The sequence below is a fragment of the Aethalodelphis obliquidens genome, unplaced genomic scaffold (assembly GCF_003676395.1).
Source record: "Aethalodelphis obliquidens isolate GAN/ISIS:26980383/991018 unplaced genomic scaffold, ASM367639v1 scaffold83, whole genome shotgun sequence".
Taxonomy (NCBI): domain Eukaryota; kingdom Metazoa; phylum Chordata; class Mammalia; order Artiodactyla; family Delphinidae; genus Aethalodelphis; species Aethalodelphis obliquidens.
In genome coordinates this window covers 309,802-336,780 of record NW_020838027.1, presented here as the reverse complement: position 1 = coordinate 336,780, position 26,979 = coordinate 309,802, and the positions used below count along the sequence as shown (strand labels likewise).

The window sequence follows — 26,979 nt, the reverse complement described above, 5'->3', positions numbered from 1 at the left end:
CGGCACCTCTTTGCTCTCCAAGCCCCACTGTGCTGGGCCCACCCACAGGCTCTGGGGACAGTGGTGTGACTGCACTGCCCCCATGGCTCTGCCCCAGGAAGGGCAGTTACCAGCACATGGCCCTCACAGCCACTTCCCAGGGTCTGCTCTGCTTGGGCTCTGCCCTGAGTGCCCAGCCTCCAGGACAGAGCCTGGTCCACCCGGGGCACCAGCTCCACCCGTTGGGGCGGGGGGCGGGGGTGGCCTGCACGAGCAGTTCTGTGATGGTTCCTTGTGCACAGCCTGCCCCGTTCCAGTCACTGTCTTCTCAAGGAAAAGATGGGGAGGAGGGAGGAGAGAGGAGGCCCAGGGCGTCAGCAGCAGATGGTGGGCCGAGGGGACGGCCAGCCCTGAGATGCATGGGCCTTTCTCCTCCTTTGCTTAACAGAAGCCCCGGCTCTCAGTGACGAGGGGACCAGAGAGAGAATCCTGCTGGAGACTAGCTGACTCCCAGGGGCAGGACAGGAACTAGCCTCCCGCGGGGCTGGGTGGGCATTCCTCAGGGATCCCCTGTCCACCAGGAACCCAGCCGGTACCTGCTTCCCCACGCAGCGCCTTCTCCACGGCGACGCCCCTCTCCTCCAGCTGGCGCTGCTTCTCCTCCACCTGCTCCAGCTGCCGCTGGATGATCTGAGGGCGACATGACAGCGTGAAGGAGGGAGAAGGGCGAAGCGGGCGGGTGCCCAGAGCGCGGCACGAGCACACGAGGGTGCAAACACCCCAGCGGGGCTCTTGAGAGTCTCAAACAGATCCTGCTTCGACAAGATTAAAACTGCCCAGCGCAGACTTGCGCTTGCTGGGGTCAGGGGTTGGGGTGAGGGACCGGGAGTTTGGGGTTAGTGGCTGTAAACTATTAGACGTAGGATGGATGAACACCAAGGTCCTGGTGTACAGCACAGAGAATCACAGCCAATCTCCTGGGATAAGCCATCATGGAAAAGAATATAAAAGGAATGCATACACGTAGATAACTGAATCACTTCGCTGTACAGCAGAGATTAGCACAACATCGTAAACCAACTCTACCTCAATGAGAAAACATGGCTCCACTCTGCACGGAGTGAGGCTTCTCGGGGATGATTGACACCCGGGACGACCTCCCACCCCGAAGCAGCGGCAGGGACATATCTTCACACAGAAAATGAAATAAAATCCAGGGATCCGGTCATGCAGGGAACGCAGATCCAGAGTAACGTCCGGGGAAAGGACGAGAAAGCTGGTTTTGGAAAACCAGAGGAATCTCTTCGCTGGGAATGGATTTGCTGTTCATGTTTCTTGCTGCTGTAGAGCTTTTGATTATTGTCCGAATCTTTATGAACACAGCTATATACATACGATTTCATTAAAAAAACCACATTGTATTTAGGTATCATTTAATACTTTGCGTTAAAAAATTATTTTTTGTTAAAAAAAAAAATCTGGGGGCTTTCCTGGTGGCGCAGTGGTTGAGAGTCCACCTGCCGATGCGGGGGACACGGGTTCGTGCCCCGGTCCGGGAAGATCCCACATGCTGCGGAGCGGCTGGGCCCGTGAGCCATGGCCACTGAGCCTGTGTGTCGGAAGCCTGTGCTCCGCAACGGGAGAGGCCACAACAGTGAGAGGCCCGCGTACCGCAAAAAAAAAAAAAAAAAAAGAGGGAGAAGAGAATAGTGGCTTTTTAAAAGTGGTTCGTTTTGTTCCTTCATATCTTGACCGCTTTAATGCCGGGAATAAGATATGGCATGGTCCTTGTCCTTGGGAACTCACAGATCTGGAGACGGTCATATAAACTGGTTCCTGGAGTACAATTGAACCTTACAGGCACTGTGATAGACGTCACTGTGGGACGTGGTACAGTAAGCAATCTACCTTTCTGATAGCAGTCATCCTTTTTTTTCCTTTCCTGCTTTGGACTGGGCTTGTCTTTTTACAATAAGTATGGGACTGAAGTAGATGTGGGAAAGCTAGACTTTGGCATTTTCCAGCTTAAAAAAATATCCTCAGAGGATTGATGGGTCCTTGGAAGGACCTGTAGTAGAAGAGTTCCTCACTTAAAAGAAGTAATGATGAGGGCTTCCCTGGTGGCGCAGTGATTGAGAGCCTGCCTGCCGATGCAGGGGACGCGGGTTCATGCCCCGGTCCGGGAAGATCCCACATGCCGCGGAGCGGCTGGGCCCGTGAGCCATGGCCGCTGAGCCTGTGCCTCGGAAGCCTGTGCTCCGCAACAGGAGAGGCCACAACAGTGAGAGGCCCACATACCGCAAAAAAACAAACAAACAAACAAAAAAAACTGAAAGGCCTGGGACCCTGAGGACAGCTCCAACCTCTAAATCCCAGGCACGTCGGAGGCCAGCCAGTCACAGCTGCCTCTTGCTAACAGCTCTGACAAACGCAGGAGCTGGCTTTACAGTGGTTCTTCCAGAGCTAGGGTCTAGGAGACTCAAAGCCGGGCCCCTCCCTCTCCCCCAGCCAGCGCCCCCCGCGAGGTTTCTGCAGTTGCACGAGTGGCGGCCCTGCTCGCCTCCTCTCCCGCCCTCCTGTGGGTGCGGACTCCCAGCGGCTCACCTGGGCGCGGTGCAGCCGCTTCAGCTCCTCCTGCTTGGCCTGCCTCCGGGCTGCTTTCTGCACACGCCGGGTCAGCTTGGTGTTCAGCTCCTCCTCCGTGTAAGTCCTCGGCTGCAGGGGACGATAGGGGTTTATTCAGTCAGGGTCACGGAGGCCGAAGGGCAGGCGGGGGCGAGGTGTACGCAGACGCCCAGACCCTCAGCCTGGCAGGAGCTCCACGGGCCAGGGGGCACCTGGAGATCCATGGGAGACGCTCCCATGGGGCAGGGACAGGAGGCTGGCTGCACAATGACTGCTGGGCAGTTAGGACAGGAGGGTGGGGCGCCTTTACTGCTGAGATCACCAGTTTCCCATGTAAGGACATCTGCTCTTCTTTAAGACAGTGGGGGTAAACATGTTGATCAAATGTTTCCCCCAAGCCTCTTGCTTGTAGGGGGCACACAGGGAAAGGAAAAAGAAAACCCAGGATCCTGCTACTTTTTGGTTTAGTATCAAAAGCCACCTTTTTCAGATGAGCACTACTGGCAAGGTTCTTTGAAGAAGCCACGCCTGAAGGCAACAGGGTGCTTCTATTCTAAGTCTGAGCAAACCCAAACCAACTAATGCAGCTGGAAGAAGGGTGCCGGTGAACCTGGACAGATCAGGGGTCTGCACACCAAGAGGAGCGAGGATGTGCTCTGGCAGGGCTGTGGGGCTGTCAACAACGGAGGGGCTCCCAGCCAGACAGCACAGCTGCACCTGCGAGCGTGGCACGGAGGGCACAGTGGGTGAATGCGGGCGACACTGAGGGACACCTTCTTTACTGCCTCCAAGAAAACGAAAAAGGAGCCTTTGCAGACTTTAAAGGAGCTTCCGAATTTAACTCAGGAGTTTATCCTGGTAATCTTTATTCTAAGAGTTCCAGTGCTAGTGGAGAGCCACCACTTAAGGACCGTCTCGGGACTCCCCGAGCATGTACCCTGCAGGTCACGGAGCCAAGGGCTCAAAAACTCCCCGTTCCTGTGGCGCCCAGGCCCAGAGGGGCCTCCCTGTCCCCACTGGCATCCGGAGCAAAAGCACCACATGGCCCCCCAGCCTGCGACAAGCAAGGCACCTCCCCGTCCTTGTCCGTTGCCGCCGTCCACGCGGGCCCAGACACGGTTAGTGAGGGTTCGGCTGCCGGGCCGGGCGGGGCTGCAGCAAGGCCTTCCCACAGGGACAGGACACAGCTTTCGATGCACATCATGTCCTGAACATAAACCGACTTTTAAGGGGACGTGATGGAGAACAAAGCAGAATGGCAATAATAACAATGATCAAAAATTAAAAATAGGACCCAGAAATGGAGCAAAATCAGCTACAAGTTTAAAACAAACGTGCACGACTAAAACGCATGATGGCTCTTCCCGTGTCAGCCAGGATGTCTGCGTGTAGGCTGGGAGTGAGACGCCAGCAGCGCCACCTCAGTGAACCCGCCTGAGTGAAGCCAGGAGTCACTCTTCTGCCGAGAAGTCAGTGCCTCCTTCACTGGCCCCAAACTTCCTGTGCTCTGTCCTCAGTCCCCTCGTGTGAAAAGTAACCACAAGGTCACAGGAGCTCTTGCTCTGTGCAAGTTCAGACTCCTCTCTCTGGCCGAACACTGCAGGGTGATGGCTGGGGGCAGGTGGTGGGAGACCCGGGTAGACTGCCTGTCAGCCAAGTTCTCTGTCCTGCTGGTGTCCCTGAACAGGCCCCAGCAGCCCTGGGAGGGGGTGGCCATCTCCCGATTATACGCCAAGAAAGGGACCTAAATGGCACGAATAACAGACTTCCATCAGGGATACTGCAAGCAGTCAGTGTGGCCTCTTCTCACCCACTGAGCCTAGAACAGAGTTGCTTGGCAGTCCCATTAACTAGCTCAAAGGGAGGAAGGGAGCGAGAGGGGCAGCCACTTCTCCCAGGTCAGGGCCTCCCAGAGGCCACACCTGGCTATGTGTGCACATCCTGCCTCAAGCCAGAGTGAGGAAGGTTTTCATTATCAGAACAAGGCAGTTAAAAAGGAGACAGGTAATTTCCCCATGTGGCACGTGAAAAAATCCAAAGGAACTAGTAACTACAGCCTGAGGACCAGCACTTATCTATTAAATTAAAGGGGGTGACTGAATAGCCAAAACAACCTTAAGAAAGAAGAATGGAGCTGGAGGAATCAGGCTACCTGACTTCAGACTATACTACAAAGCTACAGTAATCAAGACAGTATGGTACTGGCACAAAAAACAGACACATAGATCAATGGAACAGGATAGAAAGCCCAGAAATAAACCCACGCACCTGTGGTCAACTAATCTATGACAAAGGAGGCAAGGATATACAATGGAGAAAAAACAGTCTCTTCAATAAGTGATGCTGGGAAAACTGGACAGCTACATGTAAAAGAATGAAATTAGAACCTTCTCTAACACCATACACAAAAATAAACTCAAGGGCTTCCCTGGTGGTGCAGTGGTTAAGAATCTGCCTGCCAATGCAGGGGACACAGGTTCGAGCCTTGGTCCGGGAAGATCCCACATGCCACAGAGCAACTAAGCCCATGCGCCACAACTACTGAGTCTGCGTTCTAGAGCCCGCAAGCCACAACTACTGAGCCCCCATGCCTAGAGTCCGTGCTCTGCAACAAGAGAAGCCACTGCAATGAGAAACCCATACACCGCAATGAAGAGTAGCCCCCACTAGCCACAGCTAGAGAAAGCGTGCAAGCAGCAACAAAGACCCAACACAGCCAAAACTAAATAAAATAAATAAATTTATTTAAAATATGGCAGGGCTTCCCTGGTGGCGCAGTGGTTGACAGTCCACCTGCCGATGCAGGGGACATGGGTTCGTGCCCCGGTCCAGGAAGATCCCACATGCCGTGGAGCGGCTAGGCCCGTGAGCCATGGCTGCTGAGCCTGCGCGTCTGGAGCCTGTGCTCCGCAACGGGAGAGGCCACAACAGTGAGAGGCCCACGTACCACGAAAAAAAAAAAAAGAAGGCATTTTTTACAGAAGTAGAACAAAAACTCTTAAAATTTGTATGGAGACACAAAAGACCCCGAATAGCCAAAGCAGTCTTGAGGGAAAAAAACGGAGCTGGAGGAATCAGACTCCCTGACTTCAGACTATACTACAAAGCTACAGTAATCAAGACAGCATGGTACTGGCACAAAAACAGAAATAAAGATAAATGGAACAGTATAGAAAGCCCAGAGATAAACCCACACACCTATGGTCAACTTATCTATGACAAAGGAGGCAAGGATATACAATGGAGAAAAGACAGCCTCTTCAATAAGTGGTGCTGGGAAAACTGGACAGCTACATGTAAAAGAATGAAATTAGAACACTTCCTAACACCATGCACAAAAATAAACTCCAAATGGATTAGAGACCTAAATGTAAGACCGGACTATAAAACTCTTAGAGGAAAACATAGGCAGAACACTCTTTGACATAAATCTCAGCAAGATCTTTTCTGATCCACCTCCTAGAGTAATGAAAATAAAAACAAAAATAAACAAATGGGACCTAGTGAAACTTAAAAGCTTTTGCAAAGCAAGGGAAACTGCAAACAAGACAAAAAGACAACCCTCAGAATGGGAGAAAATATTTGCAAATGAATCAACGGACAAAGGATTAATCTCCAAAATATATAAACAGCTCATGCAGCTCAATATTTAAAAAACAAACCACCCAATCCAAAAATGGGCAGAAGACCTAAATAGACATTTCTCCAAAGAAAACATACAGATGGCCAAGAAGCACATGAAAAGCTGCTCAACATCATTAATTATTAGAGAAATGCAAATCAAAACTACAATGAAGTATCACCTCACACCAGTTAGAATGGGCATCATCAGAAAATCTACAAACAACAAATGCTGGAGAGCGTGTGGAGAAAATGGAACCCTCTTGCACTGTTGGTGGGAATGTAAGTTGATACAGTCACTATGGAGAACAGTATGGAGGTTCCTTAAAAAACTAAAAATAGAAGTACCATATGACCCAGCAATCCCACTACTGGGCATATACCCTGAGAAAACCATAATTCAAAAAGACACATGCACCCCAATGTTCACTGCAGCACTATTTATAATAGCCAAGACACGGAAGCAACCTAAATGTCCATCGACAGACAAATGGATAAAGAAGATGTAGTACATGTATATACAACGGAATATTACTCAGCCATAAAAAGGAACGAAATTAGGTCACTTGTAGAGATGTGGATGCATCTAGAGACTGTCATACAGAGTGAAGTAAGTCAGAAAGAGAAAAACAAATTTCGTATATCAACACATACATGTGGAACCTAGAAAAATGGTACAGATGAACCAGTTTGCAGGGCAGAAACTGAGACTCAGATGTAGAGAACAAACGTACGGACAGCAAGGTAGGAAAGCGGCGGGGGTGGTGGGGTGGTAGTGGTGGTGGTGGGATGAACTGGGAGATTGGGATTGACATATGTACACTAATATGCATAAAACAGATAACTAATTAAAACCTGCTATATAAAAAAACAAACTAAAAAACAAAACAAAAAAAACTCAAAATGGATTAAAGACCTAAATGTAAGACCAGATACTATAAAAGTCCCAGAGGAAAAATAGGCAGAACATTCTTTGACATAAATCACAGCAATTTTTTTTTGGATCCATCTCCTAGAGTAATGGAAATAAAAGCAAAAATAAACAAATGGGATCTAATTAAACTCAAAAGCTTCTGCACAGCAAAGGAAACCATAAGAAAAACAAAAAGACAACCAACGGACTGGGAGAAAATATTTGCAAACCATGAGACCAACAAGGAGTTAATCTCCAAAATATACAAATAGCTCATACAGCTTGATATCAAAAAAACAAACAGTCCAATCAAAAAATGGGCAGAAGACCTCAACAGACATTCCTCCAAAGACATACAGATGGCCAACAGGCACATGAAAAGATGTTCATCATCGCTAATTATGAGAGAAATGCAAATCCAAACCAGAATGAGGTATCACCTCATACTGGTCAGAATGGCCATCATCAAAAAGCCTACAAATAATAAATGCTGGAGATGATGTGGAGAAAAGGGAACCCTCCTACACTGTTGGAGGAGAAGACATGGTACATATATACAGCAAAATATTACTCAGCCATAAGAAGGAATGAAATAATGCCATTTGTGACAACGTGGATGGACCTGGAGATTATCACATTAAGTGAAGTAAGCCAGACAAAGACAAATACCATATGATATCACTTATATGTGGAATCTTAAAAAAATGACACAAATGAGCTTATATACAAAACAGAAATAGACTCACAGACATAGAAAAAAAATTGTTACCAAATGGGAAGTGGGGGAGGGATAAATTAGGAGTCTGGGATTGACAGACACACACTACTATATATAAAATAGATAATAAACAAGGGCCTACTGTATAGCACAGGGAACTCTACTCAACACTCTGTAATAACCTATAATGGAAAAGAATGTCAAAAAGAATATATGTATATATATATAAACACATATATGTATAACTAGATCCCTTTCCTGCACACCTAAGACTAACACAACACTGTAAATCAACTACACTTCAATTAAAAAAAGAAACGCGCTGGTGCTTCACCGACTTCTGGGGGTTCAGCCCTGGGAACGTGGCTGCCAGCTCCCGGGCCAGTGGGCCAGGCCGCATGGTTTGGTTGTATTTGAGTCAAACTGAGGCAAAGTGGGAAACGTGAGTTATCTCTTGTTGACAGGGCTACAGGTGATTTTTTAAAAATCTGTATTAATTTTTCTATATAAACATTTTAAATAAAAATAAGTCATTTTTAGTTCGTTTTTTGCTTTTTTAAATGAAACGAAACTCAGAGGTTTGTTTCACAGCCGCCTGAAGCAGGGTCGAGGAACCACGTGCCCCACTGCGCGGACCCAAGGCTCCCGTGGGTGTCTGCAGGAGGCTCCCCACCCGCCGGCTGATGCAGCCCCATGCTCTGGGGGTGTCCCACGCCCCTCAGTTCTTACTCTGAAGATGCTCAGACCTGCAGGAGACGGAGAGGCGGACGACACCCTCGCCAACCTGTGCCTCTTCTCCTGAGTCGCCTGCAGACGACACGGCCCTTCCCCCCACAGATGGAGCTCATGTGTCCTCAGCACAAGATGCTTCCCACGCAGCTCCCGCACTCCAATAGCGTACTCGGGGCGAAACCGGGGTGACGTTATCACGTACCCGGACATAATGTCGTGCCAGGTCAGCACGTCCTGGGCGCAGCCCTGACTTCAGTGTTCCCTACCTGGCCCCCGGCGACAGGGTGCTCGTGGGATCCTAGGGCTGGGGTCCCAGACACGCTGTCGGTGTGGATGAGGAGGGCGCCTGGGGCCCGGGGACAGCTGTGGTCAGAGGGACGCGCTCCCCCTCAGACTGGCCCTGACACAGGCGGCTCGGGCCCAGAGGAGAGCTCCCGCCGTGTCTTGGCCTGGACACGGGCCAGGCGCGGGGTTCAGCTGCGCGTCGGCTGGGGTGAGGCGCTGAACAGGGGACGGAGTCACAGCCGCGGCCCACCCACCTCTCTCCTGGACTTCTGGGAGGTCCGCTCCAGGACATCGTCGCTGGAGATGTCCGAGTCCTCCGAGCAGCTCAGCTGGCGTCGGGGCCGCAGCTCTGGGGGGGCAGAGGCAGAGCAGGGACAGTGACCCGTGGCCACACGGGGTACTCTCCACACTCACGGCAGCCCAGGGCAGGGGAGCGGAGGTGTGGTTCTCCCCGGTTTGGGTCTGTCCCGCATCCGGAGCCACGAGCCTGGATGCTGACGCACATCCGGGCGGGACTGGGCCCACACGCACCGAAGGGGCCCCGTCTGGAGCCAGCGCCCGGCCACTCACCATCAGGCCCTCCCTGGGAAGTCACAGCCCCCCACGGCCCCCGCCCAGCTGCACGCTGGTTTCAGAAGGTGCTGGGTTTAGTCTCCTTCTCCCTAGGAAGCCCCAGGGGAGGGGGCAGCATGGGAAGCGGGTCTTTCGAGGGAGCTACGGGGGCTGGAGAGCCCGCACCGTGCGCTCTGCCCGGGAGGGGCCCCCGTGCTGCTGTACCTGCTCTCGTGACAGGAGACGCCCCCGGCTTGCCGGCGTCCACAGTGGTCCCACTGGAAGGGGTGCTGGGGCGGGACCTGCCATCACCCTTCTTCTTCTTGTCCTTCCTGTACCCGGAGAAGACGGACTTCCACAGGGACCTGGGCTTGGCTGCTGCTTCCTCCAGGGCGCTGGGGCTGGGCCTCTCCGGGGGCCGGCCGTCACCCTTGGGCTTCTTCTCTTTCTTGTTTCTTCTGGGGGAGAAGAGGGACGATCTCTTCTTGCTCTTCCCGCTGGAGCCCTCGGACGAGGTAACCGAGCCGTCCAGGCCCCCTGAGTCCGAGGGAGGCGACGGGACCTCCTCACTCGTGGCTTTGTGCGTTGGGGTGGGCTCCTCGGGGCCCTTGGGGGGCACGGCAGTGGCTCTGCGGGGTGCCGGGGTCCTGGGGGCCCTGGGGGCGGTGGCCACGGTGTCCATCTCCTTCATCCTGCTCAGCTGCCGGGCCATGGCATCCCTCAGCGCCGGGCTCCGCACTGACTTCTCCCGGGCGCGCATACGCTCGGCTGCCAGCTCCTTGGCCTCGGCGGAGACCAGCGGCAGCCCCCGCTTCCGTGGCGGGAGCCCACTCTCAGGCCCCCGGCCTCTCTCCTGGGCCAGGGGCTGCTCGGGGCAGGGCCAGCGGGAGGGGGGCGTGAAGAAGGGCTCCTGCAGACTCGAGTCCTCCGTGCGGTCGTCATACGTGTCCTCCACATCGTCCGCAAAGGGGATCTCGTCCACGCTCTCCACAAATGGCTTCGGTGCCTCCTCTGGGGGCGGCCGGGTGGGCTCCCGCGGGGTCCGCAAGCATGCGGCCGGTGCTCGGGGCTCCGAGGCTGCGAGCTGCCCCGCCAGGGCCGGCTTCCCATGAAGGGTGGCGGGCTCCTCGTCGGGAGGTGGGGGCGGAGGGCTGGAGGGGGGCGTGAGCATGGTGGAGTCGGACGTGCTGAAGCTCTGGCTGCCGGGCGTCCTGGTGCGGGAGGAGCTGCCCTGCAGGCCCAGCCCCGAGCTGCTGGACAGGTCTCTGTGCTCCGCCCGGGCGCCCTTCGGCTCCCTGCCAGGTGGGGACCCCGGGGTGGGCGGGGAGGGCTGGGTCCCCCTGGCGGCAGGCGGCCCCAGCCTCCCGGGGACAGGTGTGGGTTTCAGAAGCCAGGGTCCCTCGCCCTGGGGGAGCTTCTCAGCTCGACAGGCCTGCAGGGGCGCGGGCTGGAACGCGGGCTCAGGTCCAGGGCCCCGTCGCACGGGCGTGAGCCCCAGGCTGCGGCGGATCTCTGCGCTCTTCATCCAGAACTCTGCCACCAGGTCGCTGCGTCTCAGGGCCTCGTCCCCAGGGAGGGGGCTGCCCAGTGTGTCCTTGGTGACCCCCTGGCTCTTCACGGGGAGGGGGGCCAGGGGGGTGGAGGTTCTGGCTGGCACAGGCTGGAAGCGGATGGGGGACACGGTGGGGGACGGCACGGTGGCCTCGGCGGACGGCTGAGGCTGGGAGCAGATGGGGAGGGGGGCCAGCGGGGACCGGTGCTGTGGGCTTGCAGGTGAGGGCGGCGTCCTGGCTTCGGGCTGCGATTGGACAGGGGTGCCGGCTGTGGGCTCCCCATGGGCGAGCTCTGGCTCTGGCTCTGGCACAGGGCTCTCCGCGGGCAACCCCCTCGTGGCGGCTGCAGAGGCGCGCGGGGCTCGGGCGCCCTGTAGGAAAGCAAGGTGACAGGAGCTGCTTAGAAGGCAGGGCTCTGATGGGCATGCTCTCCCGCCAAGGGCCTGAGCTTCCTGAAACACCCTCTCCATGCGGGGGGCCACGATCAAGGGCCAGGAGAACACCCCCCGTTTTGATCCGTCTGTCAAGCTTCAGAGCCCCTCACCCAGTGAACATGTGAAGCTTTCAGGTTTGGTTCATCCCAAATGCATCTGGTTCTTTGGGCCCTGAACTGACATCAGCCAAAGGATGCTAACGACTAGCCCCAGAGCTCCGAGGTCTCTTGACTTAAGACTTAAAACAGCATCAATCGCGTCTGCCTCCCGGACTGTCCTTCCTGCCACGCCCCGGCCTCATTGCAGATGAAACCCCCCAAATCACCTTGCTCTTCAGGACCCCAAAGACCAAGCCAAGTAGCCCCAGGCCTCAAGCTCCGGCCGCCCTCTAGATGGCCTCCCCTAAAACGTGTTCCACAGGACACAGTGTTACTATCTATTTATGGAGCATCCTGCAGTGTGTGGTTCAAAGACCACGGGTCAGCTGGACAAGTATTTTTAATTTAGAAAATCATACATTCATTTTAGCATAATATTGAGAAAAAACACATCTGTTGTATCAAACCAGTAATCCCACAAATATTACTGTTTTAACTTAAAAATAAATTTATGTTAAAACGGTATGCTGTATGGACACACAGAGAACAGTAGTGGGAAGCTCAGTGGTGGGATTGGCGCACAGCAGGCCACACTGGGCCGGAGCCCCAGGGCCACTCCTGTTTTCAACAGCCCATCAGCACAGGGAATAAAAAAACTGGGTTCACACCAAGGCCCCTAAGGAGTCCCATCAGCTCTGCCTCCAAAGTGGGCCCCAAATCCTTACCTGTGCCCTGGGGCTGTGGGCTGGGGAGGACAGGACCGAGTGCTCCTCAGGGGACCGGCTGGGGCTGGAGACTTGGGAGCGACCTGAGAAAACAGACACAGGATTTGCAAGAGGAAACACCCGCTCGCACTGCAGCGGGGCTGCTCCCAGGGCGTCCCGGCCTCGGCCATGTCACCAGTGTAGGATCTGCATCCAAAGGTCCAAAGGTGAGCTGCACAGGTGCCACAGGGGAAGGGGCCGTGCAGGGAGGGGAGGGCAGGGGCTCACACACAGACCTCTCTCTGGGCGCCTTGCCAAGGCCGGCGGTGGCTCCTCCTCGCCTTCAGACACCCGCAGCTCCAGTCCCACTCCTGCCGCCACCTGCTGCAGCTCCGTGTCGGTCTCTGACGGAACGTCGTCCGACCAGTGCTGACCTGCCGAGAGAAGTGAGCACAGACCTCAAGTGAGGCTGTGCTCCTTGCCAGGCTCCCGGCTCCTCAGAGGACAGCCGCCAGGCCACCAACTGCAGCGTGAGGTCCAGCCGGCTCTGCATCCCGGCCAGGCGCTGCCCGCTGGTCCCCCTCCTGAGACTCGTCCATCAACACAGCATCCTCTGTGACGCGGAGCCCCAGGACGCCCATGGCACCTCCTCTCTTTTGAGGGTGCGGGCCTTCCTGAGCACATGGACGGCTCCACAGGAAGGACCAGCCTCGGGGACTCGGAGCCCTCCCGGCCCAGCCCCGCCCCGCCCGTTCTCACCTCCCAGCCCAGTCCCTGCCCCTCCCCCTCAACGCCATCTCCTCCTCGTACCAGCTTCCAGAGGCAGCAGCTGGATTAAAGGCCTCGTAGGAAGCCCTGAATCTGCTCGGTTTCTCCCCAAGACTTAACGAGCGCAGCCCACGTCCAAAGGGTGGGTGAAACGACACATCTTCAGATTAGTGGCAGAACAAGGAAGGAACCAGGAGCCCTAACGGCCGCTCCTCTGAGCACCTCACTTTCGTCTTAATGTGTGTTCCGTCTTCCCTGAGCTCAGGCCACTGCGGGCCCCTCCCCGGGAGGAAGAACGCGGGCACCACGGTTGGGGGAGGCTCTGGGGTCCCCGTACCATTGCCCAGCTCTGCGCCAGTGTCCCCCGTGTCCCCATTCTCCGCTGCCTCGCCTTCTATCTCTGCTGGCTCTGAGTCCACATCTTCTTCCAGGTCGTCCTCGTCAAACGGGACTGCAAGGCAGAGACGTTCAAAGGAAGGAAGAGGAGAGAGACGACAGACAGACGACAGACGTGTGGGCAGAGGGCTCCCAGGGCTGTCACGTGACGACCGCAAAGAGGAGAGGGGAGAAGCCTGCCTGGGTGGGGGTCGGTGGGCCGGGAGGGCTCCGAGGGCAGGGCGGGGCCAGGCTGGGCGGGGCCTCCTGAACACGGATCAGGAAGGTACCCAGCTGCAAACGTGGCAGCGGGGCCCTGCACCCACCGAAGCGTGCACAAGCCGCTTAACCCTCGAGGGGGCTGCTAACCCTGCCTTTCAGGGAAGACACGGAGCCCAGGCAGCTGGGGGGTCTGTTTGCAGCCCCACCGCTCAGCCTGGCACCAGTGCCGTGTGCAGGGGGGTGACCGACCGGCAGGGCTGCAGCCCCGCTTGGGAGAATTTAGACACGTACTTTTTTTAAGTGTAAGAGAGAGGGACGAGGGGACGTGGAAAGTTCGTTTTTTTGGACTCAAGACCAGCCCTTCAGCACTGCAAAATGCGGCAAAGCTTCATTTCTCCTGAGCAAGGAGGCTAACGTACACACTCTCACATACACACACACACACACTCACACACACACACACACACACACACACACTCACACCTGTTCCTAACCCTGCACAAGAACTCAGACTACAGTTCAGGTTACAAGAAGGCAGCAGGAAGCAGCCACAGACGCATTGCGCTGCCTGGACCAGGGGTCCCTCCTCCTGGGGTGCCCTGGGGGCTCTTCTCGGGTCTCCTTTCAGGAAAGGGGCTGGCCTTTGACCCACACATACTTGGTCTCAGGGTCAAGCCCGGCAGGCTGGGCAGCAGAGGAGCCCGCTGAAACGCAAGGCCAGGCCAAAGGACCATGAGACCCTCGATGGCCAGCAGCCCAGCCTCGTGAAGCTGCGTCCCCGGTGCCCGGGGCTGTGCAGTACCCAGCAGTGACCGTGAGTGGCCACAGGGTCAGAGCACAAGGAAACTGGGGACAAGACAGCCGTGATGGCCTGGAGGTGGACACCTCTAGGTGCTAGGAATGTACTTCTTGACCCAGGTGGCATGTGGGTGAGTCTTGGTGTTTTTAAATAATTCCTTAAGCTGTTACTTATCCTCACCACCCCTCCTGTGCACTCGGCTTATTAGGACGAGGTGATGGTGCACACCCGCTTGGGAGAGTGCTATGAAATCGGTGTGGGACAGACGAGGCAGGGCCAGGACGCCCTCCTGTGACGATGGCATTTGCCAGGACCAGTCCTGGGGAGAGCGCGCAGCTACTTCCACGGACGGAGACCTCTGTGCGCCAGCACTGCTGCTCACCCATCGCACAGCAGCGGCGGGGACTTCTGAGGCCAAGAAGCCTCTCCCCCCGGGGCTTCCTGTGGGACAGCGAGCTGGCCGCTGACGGGGACAGAACCCGGGCCCGCCCCACGGCGGGTGCCCGCCGGGCCCACACGTGTGCTACAACTAGTCTGTGAGTGGCCGGGCATCGAGAGGCAGTTTTACACGTTTGTGTTGGCAAGTCCGTTGGAAGCAAGAGTGACACGGACTCCCCAGCCTGGGGTGGCTCCAGACACAGGACACTAGAGCAGCCCAAGCCCAGACCTGGCCCTGTGGCCCCCAGCGGTTCTCCTACTCAGAGAAACATCTGCACAGACTCGGGGTTAGGAGTCTACGGTCCTCAGCGGCACCCTGAAAGGAACGACTGTCACACGTATCAAAGTACACGACAAGCATCAATGCAGCAGCAGCAACGCTGAAAGAGACATAGCTTGAGGGAGGGAACTGGGGGTTAATCCAAGTTAGGATGGAGCGGGTGCTAGAAGCAGCCACACACAAGGAAGCAGCTGGCGCCGACACGCTCAGCTCTGGTCTATTCAGCGGCGTCCCGATACCTCAGCCTCGTCCAACCGTCCTGGGGACAAAACTAACTAGAAGAGGGTGACCGCAGCCCTCTCTACAGCTCGGCGTGAAGGTGCCTCCTGACCTGTGAGCTGAGGAGGATAACGGGCGGCTGGCAGGCGGCTGGTGGGGCAACCAGCCTGCCCACTCGGAAGGGGCAACCAGCCCTTCTGCATTTCACAACCAGTGGGGGCCAAGGCTGTCCCACGTCCTGCCCGATGCCAGAGCCCCTCACTGAGAAATGCCCCCCCGCCGAAAAGTGCACTGAGGACAGGCAAGGTCTCTCGGCTCCCTCGTGGCCTGAGAGCTTGCAGAGAGCCCTGCACCTCGGCCTGCAGACCCAGCCTGGCCCTCACCCCAGTACTGACTGTCTCAGTCGTGGCACCACAGGAGCGGTACTGACTGTTGCGAGAATCCTCCAGCCCACACCCAGCCACTGTCCAGCCTCATTTCTGCGGACTCTGAGCCTCAGTGCTGTGCACAGTCCTTCGGCTTCGGTTTCACTCTATGTCTGCTAACAAAACGACACCCACCCCCGCCCGACTGCACTACTGCTCTGCTCTGGTCTTCCCAGGAGGGCGCGTGGCGTGTCTGGTCCATGCAAGGGCGGCGGCCTGAGCGAGGCATGCACGTGCCCCCGCCCTCCGCCGCGCATGCACTAGCGGCAGCACTAGAAGTCCGGAGTTAAGGGACCAGCAGAGCTGCCAAGAGAGTGGTTATGGTGAGCGGGCAGAGAACGAACATCACCCAACAACCTCCGGAGACCGACTCCAGCCAGGCCTGCACTGCTGCACGGCGAACGGAGGGAAGGTCGGGCCCTGAATTTGAAACAGATGATAAATACAAAGTTACACGGCAGTAAGCGTTCCCGGCGAGGAGAGCGGAGGTCCTCCTGTGGTCCACACGGAAGAGAGACGGACGACGTTACAGTCCGAGGCCCGTCCGGCCCCAACCAGGGGCAAGCAGGGTGTCGGGACAGGGAGAGGAGAGAGAGCACGGGAGGGTCAAGGGGGCGTCCCCGGTCAGCAGGCCCTCTCTTGGCTCCTGCAGAGCTGCTGGGTGTTTACGCGGCCGCAAACGTGGTTAAAGAGGTGGGCCTTGCCTGCGGCGAAGGTGGCTAACTCCCATGAAGGCCGGGCCACCCGCTCTGCGCCCTCGGCACCCTGCAGGCTGTGTCCCCAACAGGCACCGAGTGCAAACGTGGAGACAGGTGAGCAAGAGACAGAGGGCGAAGCACCAAGGCGGGCACGGTCTCCAGGTTTTCCTTTCCTTCCTTCAAAGAAGCCAGAGCAAGGTTCATCATCGTCCTGCCGTGGGCTGCAGAGCACCTCCCCTAAAACCTAGAGCTGGTAACGATGCTCCTTCAGAGGCCTCCTGGATATAAACTGCTTCTTAAAACTTTATTTCAGTCCAAGATATGGTCCCTTGACCCCATCCTGTCCGTGCACACTCACACCGAGACACACCGCATGAGGAAAAGCACAGGACATTCCTCCAAGTGGAGAAGGAAGAACCCTGCCTAGTGACACGGGCAACGTCAGCAAATTCTTGGTTTTCCCAACGTCAAGTTCACTGTTTCGCGTCAGCGGACAACAGCCCACCTCTTACCCACCGAGACTTCACATATCCTCTGACAAGAGCCCAGGGAGCAGACATGCTCCGCTGGCTCTTACTTGTGAGGAGCCTGGGGGCCCCGCCCTACAGGAGAGTCCCCGGCAGCCCGAGGGGAAGCGGGACAGAGGTGCCAGGCACCCTGCACCTGGAGGAGTTACCTCTGGAAGGAGGGGACTCAGAGGCTGGTGACACTTGCTCCTCCTGGCTCTCACGGATGTGCGTCCAGTGCACGTCAGCCTGGATCTCCAAGGGATCGGCTGGATTTACGAGCTGCTGCAGCCTTGGGCTCCCAGCTAGTGTACCAGGTTCGAGGGGCAGAGGAGATGAGGAAGGGAGAGATGACGGGAAGGAAGGAAGGAGAAAGTAAACAGGCCAGGGAAGAAAGGATCCAACACCACAGGAGAGGAAACAGAAGGAAAAGTTACCATACTTGCCAGGATCAGTTTGAATCAGAAAGAAGCAAGGATTGAGAATAAGCACACGCACACACACGTGCACACGCACACACGCCCGACTTCTACTCATTCAACTTGATTCAGTCCTTCAAGCCTCATGCAGCTGTCAATGTGGATGAAGAGAATCCTACACTCCCCTCCGATGCAGAAAGTACCTTCCTTTCTGAAGCTCTTTTCATCTTAACTGTGTCTGAGGGACCCAAGTGCCCAGTTAGGAGAAAAGAGCGGGTCACAACTGGCCTCTGCAGGGCCAGCCTCCCAAGGTCCCAAGTACGTGGCTCTGTTGGCCACACAGCCCGTGCCTATGGCCCCCTGCCGCGTGGACACAGAGGTGGGGCGGGACAGGGCAGCCAGCTCACGTGGGGCAGGCAGTGACGCTGCTGGGATTCTAGTTTTTATCTTCTGCAGCTAAAGAGAAAAACATCCCCTTCTACAATGGGCCTCATGCAGCATATGCTGGGCTGAGGCGGGGGTGCGCTCAGAGAAGGCTGCGGTGGGGAGGAAGCGGAGTCTGTCCTGCAGACCCCAGAGCACTGGGAGTTCACGGGAACAAGAAGTAAACCCCTCTTTGCCCTTTCTGAGGTCAAAGCCCTCTTCCCGAACACGCTACTGGTGCCCCGCTGACCCACCCCTGGACGTAAGACTCGGCTTCTTAGCCAGGTGAGAACTCACCAGGGGCCCCGCCTTCAGGCTGTTCTTGCTCTCGGGGGCCCAAGGAATCTGCATGCACCCCTGCCCCGAGGGCTCCCATAATCAGTGCTTGGACCATGCCATACAGTTGGGTTAAAATAAGGGACAGCCAGCGACTTGGGGGAGGGGACCCTACAGGAGGGAGGGTGGCTTCTCGGGCAGCAAGAGCAGGTACCACCTGATCAGAAGGACTCTCTACGGTCTAACTGGGCAACCTGGCTTTGGCTTTGGCTTCATCATGAAAACGACAACCTCCTAATCTCCAAGCAACAGGGAACGTGACGTGGGCAGAACTCACCGCTAAGGCCACCGAACGTGGATGGGGGCTGTGCTGGGCGTGGGGTCGCAGCCCGTGTGCTCTCTTGGGAGCCGCTGGCCTCTAAGGGCTTCCTCTAGGGTCGAGGGGCCTTGGTGGTGCTGGACGGGGCTGAGTCACAGCAGCCACCAGAGAGCCCGACTGTCTTCGGACCGAGACATTAAGTCAAGGAGGAAACGCAGGCCCCTTCTCCACCTTCCAGGCAAGCAGGGGAAGACAGCGAGCCTTCTCCCTGGGGCGCGCCTGCGTGTCGCCAGTGCATGCAGCCTTGGGGACTCATCGCCCAGGCACAGGGGAGGGGCTCCGGGCGCCTGTGCTGGCCCCGCCACTTCTGAGAGCTGACTGTGACGTGGGGTGCTCGGCTCACATCAGAGGAGGAGCTGAGTCGTAACCGGATGAGGGACTGGCAGCAAATGGTCAAGGGGCACAGGGGCACCCAGGGGTGGATGCCTCGCCCGCCACTGCAGCTCTAGGAAACCCCGTCTCTCCACAGGGGACCTGCTCTCGGGGGCAGCTGGACGGCTACCAGGGGCCGGGGTGGAGGTGGGCAGAGGTACCTTCACGTGTACCCATGTCCTCTTCCTCTGGCAGGTGCCCCAGCGGCTGGCCTTGCAGGAGTTCTCTGTCCCGGGGCCAGTACTCTCCTTCCACACCCACAGCAAAGCACCGCGTGGGGGCAGACGGGGAGGAGAGGACAGAGAGAAGAGTCATCCCCAGGTTCCTCCACTCCAAGCCCATTCCCGTAGGCTGGAGCCGGACGCTACTTCCACGTCCAGGAGATCAGGTCTTGGGAGGGAAGCAGGGCCAAGCTCTCCTGAAGAGGGGGCACCACGCCCCGACCCCTGGCTGTGTCCCCTGGGGCGGGCCGTGCACGCGATCCCCACTGACTCACGCCGGGGCACTCGGCTCTACAGACACAGCTGGCGGAGGAAGCAGCCCGGATGCCACCCCCTACTCCTCACACGAGGGCGGTGTGCAGGCCCCACGTGCTGCCTTGGGGTCCCACCCCAACCTCCAGGTGGGAGGGAGGCCTACACAGCAGAACCGGGGCCACGGGGGCTCCAGGAGCCCGAGGGAGGCCCCACCTCTGCCGCCTGACCTCGTCAGGGCCGCCAGCTTGGGGCTCCACTGCCAGCTGAGGACCACGGGTAATGCGCACCCTGCCCGGTCAGCGCCTGGCCCTCACTGAGCTGGAGGGAACGAGCCCGGGCTGGGACTAGCCGCCGAGCACAGGGAACTCCAGGAGGAACAGAGAGATAGGCCTGCAAGGCGCAGAGCCCTCCAGGGCCAGCCCCACGGGCCAGGCTCCTTGGCTAACGGCTCACGTCCTCTTCATCCTGCCCACACCCCACACGGACACCACGGCCTAAGCAGACACGAGTTCCCACGGACTCAGGGCTCTGCCTGCCTGGCCCTGCTCACCACTCCAGGCCCGGTGCAGCCGGGACAGGGAGACTGACCCTCCGACAAAGGCCAGAGAAGGAGCCCAGGAAGCTCTTCCTCACCACCCGGGATCACACAGGCGGATGGGGCAGGACCCAACACCTCGAGTGCGAGACAAGAGGCATCTCAGAGCCAGCCCGACTGACCTACCAGGACACAGGTCCCAGCACGTCACCACGCACCACCGGTGACCCCTCCTGAGGGGCCCTCCCTCCTCAATGCTCGGCAGCCTCCGATGTCCAGGACCAGGAGCCAGGGAAGCCCCAGAAAGCTAAGTTCCCTTCGTTCCTTTAGCTGGAACAGGACAGGACGAGTGGCCTGACCTGGAGGAGGCCCTCATCTGCCTCTGCATGCAGCTCTACCTGGACAGCCCTTCATGGGTCCCCTGGGGCCTATGGGAGGCATGCCACGTGACCCCGGCCACAGAAGCCTCCCACACGCGGGTCGGGTCGGGAGAAGAGGCTTTACTCTGACCTTCACTAGACGCGTCCTCCTCGTCCTCCTCGTCCTCCTCGTCCCCTGCGTCCTCCGCGTCCTCCTCCCCAGCTGCGAAGCTCCTGGAGGCCTCGAGCTCCTCTTCACTCCTTCCTTTCAGAAGAGCATGGATCCTCACGGCCTCCTTCCAGGGAACGCCGCCCAGGTCCGAGGGGGGCAGTGGGGGTTCCTCCTCCTCCATCTCGGACTCAGAACTGCTGCAGAAGTGACCACAGAACCCAGTGAGGGGGCCACAGAACGGAGAAGGGGGTGGCTCAAAGCCAGGGGCACAGGCAGAGGCTCCCGGCAAGGCACCTGCCGGGCGGGAAGGGAGGGACGACACCTTGGGGCCAGCGCACAGAGGGTGAATGGAGGGCGAGATGGGTCACACAGGCCGGGGCAGCCCCGCCAAGCACAGGCTCGAAGCTCGTGACCCTGGGGACCGAGGGTGAAGAGCACCTCCGCTCCCGTGGACGCACCATCTCATTGGAGGATCCCGGGTGGGAAGAAGGGCCGCCGGCAGGAAGCGGGCTGGCGGAGGTGCTGCTCACAGGAAAGGGAGCCCCAGGCCCCGCTCCCAAACCCCACAGTGCAGTGTGCAACGCTGCGGGTGAGGGCGCCTGGACAAGCGCCCACCCTGAGGAAGGGTGCTCGCTGCGCGAGGGCCCCGACGCCTGCTCCCAGGACTAAGAGCTCCCGCCTTGCTCAGAGGGCCTGGCCCAGCCGCCCGTGTCTGGAGGAGACCCTAAACCCCGGGATGCCCTGCCTGATGGGGAGGCCTGACTCCCTGGGGCCTCCGGTCAGGATGGAGAGTCTAAGAATGTGGTTTGGGGTGAAGGCCTTGGGTCACCAGCGTCAGCCGACCCGGAGACCGGGCTCAACCACATTCCACAGGGAACGTGGACCCCAAGGCTCTGTGGGTGTCGTCACACATTAACACCAGGAGAGTGGCTCTGCCTGAGCCCGCAGGGACGGGAGCCGCCCTTCTCAGACTGGCCTCCGCGCTCCGCTCCGTAACGGAGAAGGGCCGTGAGCACAGCCCCGCCAGTGGGTTCTGTCCTGTAGCCTTTCTAGAAAATTACTGCACCCGAGGGTGGCGCTGGGGACTCCATCACTTTCCTCGAGTCAGAGGTGAGGGTGGCCTCCAGGGCTGTGTCCCTCGACCCCTCACTGGGCCGCAGGGCTTTGCCACGACAATTGTGTGACCACGAGCTGGCTGGTCATGCTCTCCAAGCCTGTGTCCACGCCGGGAAGGGGGTGTGAACACCGGCTTGTAGCGGGTGCCCCTAGTGGAGTGAGACTTTACTGACCGCATCACGCTTGTGCTACACTCCGGTCCTCCAGCCATCCATTCGCTTGTTTACACATTTACACACTCATTCATGCGTGCACTCAGCAGACGTTTCTGAGCACCTACTGAAGCTCAGCCGCTGACCTCAGAAAGAAAGAGCGGCTCCTCACTGCCGGCAGCTCAGTCTGGCAACTCCTACTTCACTCATTCATTCAACTACAATTTACTGAGTGTCTCTGCCCACAGTGCCCTTCCTAGACGTCACAAAGCTGCCACAGAAAAGATCTTCAGTGTCAGGGGAGATAAGATGCGAACACCAGGACTAGACAAGGTGGCCGGTAAATGCAGGGCGGTGGGGGTCTGTGCGAGGCAGTTTCAAGTGGGAAGACATAAGAACGTGGACCACAGAAAGCTTGTCCTCTGGAGTTTGTTAGCCCTCAGTGTTTACTTAGCCATGATTTTTGCCTTATCGTTGTGATTTCACTTCTTTACACTTATTAACTAACGACAACGTGTGAGCCCGTGTGTGTCATTTAACATCTTTCAAACGTGAAATCAGGGTAAGAATGCCTCCTGTGCTCAGCTCTAACCTCAGGTCGATTTGCAACACTTCAGGTGGACAGGGAGGCCAGCCTGCCCTCCTTCATGCCAGGCGCACTGGGGCCCCAGCTGTCGGCGGGCAGCTCTCTGGGGGGTGGGCTCAGGGCAGCCCCTCCCCGTGCCGTGTCATGAGGGCAGCTTGCGTGATGAGGCCCTACTTGAAGCTGTGACAGCTCAAGGACCACGGAGAATAGCAAGGGAGGCACAGAGCATAAAAACAGGGCGGAAGGTCAACCATGCTTCTGGAGTGCCACACGCTTCTAGAGATGGGACACAGGCAAGCCGCCCTGCCTGCCTTGGTGAAAGAGAGAGAGATGGACAGGTACTGCCAGCTGCTCCTCCCCAGGCATCACCGTCCACGGGCCCTCAGAGCAGCCCTCCGGGTCTGGCTAGGCTCCTCACATCATGTCAGATTCGCAGTGTGAAGTCACTACTCAAGTTTCATCTCACGATATATTCTCGGGCTGCTCCCAGCGCCTGAATCTCTGGGTCTGGCCTTTGAGGGGCAGGAGGAAGGATCTGTGTGAGGCACATTCCCTGCCTGGACTACAGCCTGGAACACTTCCAGGAGGCAGAACCCCTACAGCAGAACAAAACACAAGACAACCGACTTCCCTGCCCTTTAGGGAGGAGAGGAAGACCACAGGACACAGCCTCTCAGGAGACACAGAGCCAGAAAATGTAGTCGTTAAGACGAGCTTTCCACGACAGCAGGGATCTGCTTCCACACTTGTAACTCCATCCTGCCCCGTGGCTATTCGATCCAGGCAGCCTCCCAGGCCACACCCTCTCTTATCGCTTGCCTAGCACTGCCGAGATGGGCAAAAGCAGATGAGGGACGCAACCAGGAAGGCCAGGCAGGCTGCACCCGCGTTCACAGGGTGGGAGGTGGTCCCTGTGAAGCCCCTCAGCAAAGCCCATCGGCGGAGCTGACACGTCCCGCTGGAACCACGGAGCGGAAGCCTCCCCGCTGGGTGTAGCCGAATCACTCCTCCCACAGCGCCTTCCCCGAACCTCCCCAGGCGCCGTCTTCTCACCGAGCCCACGGTGGGCTGGCAGGAGGACACAAAGTCAACGGACCAGCTTCTCAAGGGACAAGGTCTGCTCCAGACTTAAAAGAGCCGCAAAGGAGCAGATCCAGAGAAGAGGACGTGCTTGGAGCACGAGGCACTTCACATGGATCAGCTCAGCTGATCACACAGTAGCTCAAGGGCACAGCCACTGTTATCATCCCCGTTCCCACAAATGAGGAAGCCGGGCTTCCAGAGGTGGGATGGTCTGGGTGAGAAGTCAGGAACCCCCAGCGTCCGCCCACATCAGGTCACCCCGTCAAACCCAGGAGGAAGGTCACGACCCGGTTCCTGGCTGCCGCGTCGACCTGGGAACTCGGGCAGCCGCCGCGGATGGACACCACCTGAAGCTGCTGGTGGCTTCCCTTTTAAGTTAACCCGCTGGTAATCAGAGCGCCTCCGAGCAACGCCCCGTCCTGCGCGGCGGGACAAGGTCCTGCCCACCCTGCCAACCCTGTAAGCACTGAGCCGCCTGTGGAGGAGACCTGCCGGGTCCTGCGATCTGCACGCGGTGGAGATCACTCCGCGCTCAGGCCGGCACCCTGCGGGTGGAGGGTGAGAAGGGGAGCAGTCAGGTGTGTCTCGCAGGAGGGGCTGTTCCTCACGCTGTCACCCTTTGGGCTGGCCTGTCTCCTGTGACCTTCAGGGAGTCCTCTGCAGCCCTGGCTGCCCGTCTGGGAAGCACACCTGGGCTCCGGCCCTCCCCGACACAGGAAGGAGAAAACACACGGAAACCAGACCAGCCTTCTCCTGCCCCGGCACCCAGGCTCTCCCAGAGAAAATGCAAGTACTGTTTCCAGGGTCCCCTCTGGAAGATGCTCCTTCCCGCCCCTCCAAGGAAGGGTCATGGAGCTGATGAGGCCTCGGTCGAGATTCTCTGCTGGTGTGAAGGAAACCGCAAAGATGATGGGAATCGCCTAGGTATCTGTCAAAACAGGTGTTCCTGGTCTCCACCCCACGCCCACCGAGTGAGACCCTGGCAGGAGCAGGGCCAGGAATTATCCTTCGACCAAGTGTCGCACGTGTCGCATCAGGAACATCTGAGAAATTTAGAGCAGTGGTTCTCAGAGCGTGGTCTCCAGACCACAGCACCAGCCGGGAACTTCTGAGACATGCAGATCATGGGCTCTACCCCAGACGGACTGGGACAGAAACCTCCCAGCTGTCTGTGCTCTCACGAGCCGGCGGGTGATTTTGATGCAGGCGAAGCTTGGTCACCACTGCCCCAAGGCAAATTCGAGGCAAGCCCGATTTCTGGCACTTAAACCACCTGTTCAAGGAAACCCAAACAGGAATCACCACCCTGCCGCTCCTAGTGAGGGTTGCCTGGGCTGTGCCTGGATCCACGGGTAAGACAGTGATTATAGCAACTGCCCACCGGGTGCAGACACTGTGCCCACTACTTTATTTGGTTTAATGCTCAAAGCAAACCTCTGAAGCGCAGTGTCCTTTGCAGATGAGGAAAGGAGGGCAAGAGAGCGTAAGAAACTTGCCGCCAACTAGCAGAAGGTGGAGCTAGGCCTCAAGTCTGGGTTGTCTGCCTGCAAAGTCACGTCCCAATGGCACCCCGCGCTCTGCCCGCACCGCAGGCGCCCGAGGTAAGAGGAGAGTGAATCCCCGCTTGGACCGGTCAGTTCCTGGAAACTCTGTCATCTCTCATCTTCAAGTCCGATGACTCCCCAAGGAAGGATGGAGGCATCTTACGGCTTCCTTGGGGAAGTGAGCTCTGGCGCCGCACTCTTATGAGACCGCACTCTTATGAGACCGTTGTTACACTTTACATAGCATCCACGCTTAGTGCTTTTTCAAATGCGAACTTGAGTACGATGGGGTATTTACTACACCACTGGGTGCTGACTGACCTACCCTTCTACCTCACTGCTGCGAAGGCTGTGACTCAGCCTCCTGCAAAGCCCAGGCTACATCACCTCCACTCCTGCCCCATAATCCTTCGGTTTACAGATCACGGTGCAGGAAATGTTATTCCTGCAGGACAGGGTCTGCCCATGTCACCGAGCCCAGCCCTCCACTCCGCCCCACCTCGGGAGCGCTGCGTCCTGAGGGCGCTGGTTGGGAAGGCTCTGCCAGGGGGGCTGCAGGGGGTCCGCCTGTCCTGACTCCACTCCACCTGCCCGTCCTGTTCTCTTCCAGCCCGTAGGGTCTCCTGCTGAGCCCTGACTTGGGCACTGACCCCACTGACTCAGGCAGGCCTGCGGGTGACGGGAATGCGCGGACAAGGACAGAGATGAGGGGGTGTGTGGGGCACTTTCCCCAAAGGTGCACGCGGCTCAGCCGGCTGGCACCACGCACTGCGAGGTTTCTGCCTCTTTCCACACACGGGAGAAAGAAAGAAGCCCAGAGCGATGAGACAGCTTCCCCAAGACTGCACGGCGACCCGGTGGCTGAGTCACCCCAGAGCCTCCATGGAACCCACCCCCAGGGGCACGGTTGCCGACCCCGCCCCGTGGAAGCCCCTCCCCCGACACAGCCCAGGGCACATTTTTTCTGTTCCTTTTCAATGAAAAGCAGGGTTATGGTCTTGGTAGGTGCTCAGTAAGTACTGAATCTCTGAATTAAGTCAAACAAACTGGTCCTTTCTGACTAACGAGACGGGGAGCTGGGGCACCAGGCGGCAGGGAACATGGAGAGCCCTGGATGTGGACCAGAGACCCTGGGCTTGAACCTCAGTCAACCCTCCATCCTGGTCCTGGTCACCATCGCTTTCCTTACCACGAGGGGGCAAGATGCACATCCTATGTATTTCACAGGCCCCGGAGGACGACCAGCTGAGGAGTTGGACGCTGGAGTCCACAGCCAACACCTACAAGCACCTACACGTGCCCAGCTCTGTCCCAAGCACCTTCTACCCCGGGACACTCGCACAACTCTGCAGGAGGCCCTGGTGCTGCTGCCCCTCTCACGGACGAGGGGACAGGCAGAGAGGTCACACGACCGCCCAGTCACGGGTCACGACGCAAACCCAGGCCGTTGGGCTCAGGGCCCCGCTCCCCTGCCCGTCACAGACGCAGCCCCACAGGCTGACCTGCTGGCCGCGTCCTCCTCCGTCCCAGTGTCCAGCACACTGCTCAGGTTGTGCTCGGCCTGCGTCTCCTCGGGCACCTCCTCCAGCCCCTCCGCCTGCCGCACCGACAGGCGGTAGTTCTCCAGCTCAATCCTCTCCGGGGTGCCCCGCAGCCTCTTAGTGATGCTGGGCTCCTCCAGGCCGTTCACGCTCGGGCCTGCACGACAAGCAAGAAGCAAAGTTCTGGGATCAGCGACAGGGACGAGGGAAGGAACTTCTCCCTGGAAGGAGGGGCAGCCGTCCCACGAGGCCAGGGAGCCGGACACGGCAGCAGTCAACAAGGTCGGGCCCCGGAGAGCCCAGAGGTCTCTGGTGTGAGGGGGCAGAAGACAAAAGACCCCACATCTGCCCTACAGGGACGCGACAGCCTGGGGAGCAGTGCACACTGGCCAGGGGGCAGGGGCAGGACTGGCCCTCAAGGGAAAGCAGCCTGTTGAGAAGGGAGTCCTCTCTGCTGCCCCACCCCTCGGTCCAAGACCTGCTGTCCCCCGACAAAGTCCAGGACCCGCTGCCCCCCATAAAATGGTCCAGGACCCAATGTCCCCACCCGCTTGGTTCAGGACCTGCTGCTGCAATCCCATGGTCCGGACCTGCTGCCCCAC

The 26,979-nt window shown here is 58.0% G+C and overlaps 1 protein-coding gene across 10 annotated transcripts in view; it reads right to left on the bottom strand.

The window, feature by feature from the left end:
- The window catches only part of MICAL3 (microtubule associated monooxygenase, calponin and LIM domain containing 3), a 175,622-nt gene that overhangs the window by 15,427 nt on the left and 133,216 nt on the right, over positions 1-26,979 (bottom strand). For 4 of the 10 annotated variants that reach the window (XM_027093055.1, XM_027093059.1, XM_027093061.1 and 1 more), the window contains 11 exons: positions 26,339-26,534; positions 20,335-20,552; positions 18,975-19,061; positions 16,098-16,160; positions 13,320-13,433; positions 12,511-12,648; positions 12,236-12,318; positions 9,651-11,349; positions 9,128-9,222; positions 2,584-2,694; positions 513-669 (listed from right to left, as the gene is read on the bottom strand). In XM_027093055.1, the coding sequence (XP_026948856.1) occupies positions 513-669; positions 2,584-2,694; positions 9,128-9,222; positions 9,651-11,349; positions 12,236-12,318; positions 12,511-12,648; positions 13,320-13,433; positions 16,098-16,160; positions 18,975-19,061; positions 20,335-20,552; positions 26,339-26,534 (2,961 nt within the window). Of the gene's footprint in view, positions 1-512; positions 670-2,583; positions 2,695-9,127; positions 9,223-9,650; positions 11,350-12,235; positions 12,319-12,510; positions 12,649-13,319; positions 13,434-16,097; positions 16,161-18,974; positions 19,062-20,334; positions 20,553-26,338; positions 26,535-26,979 lie in introns of those variants that run through there. The other 6 variants (XM_027093057.1, XM_027093058.1, XM_027093060.1 and 3 more) reach the window with 6 other exon arrangements.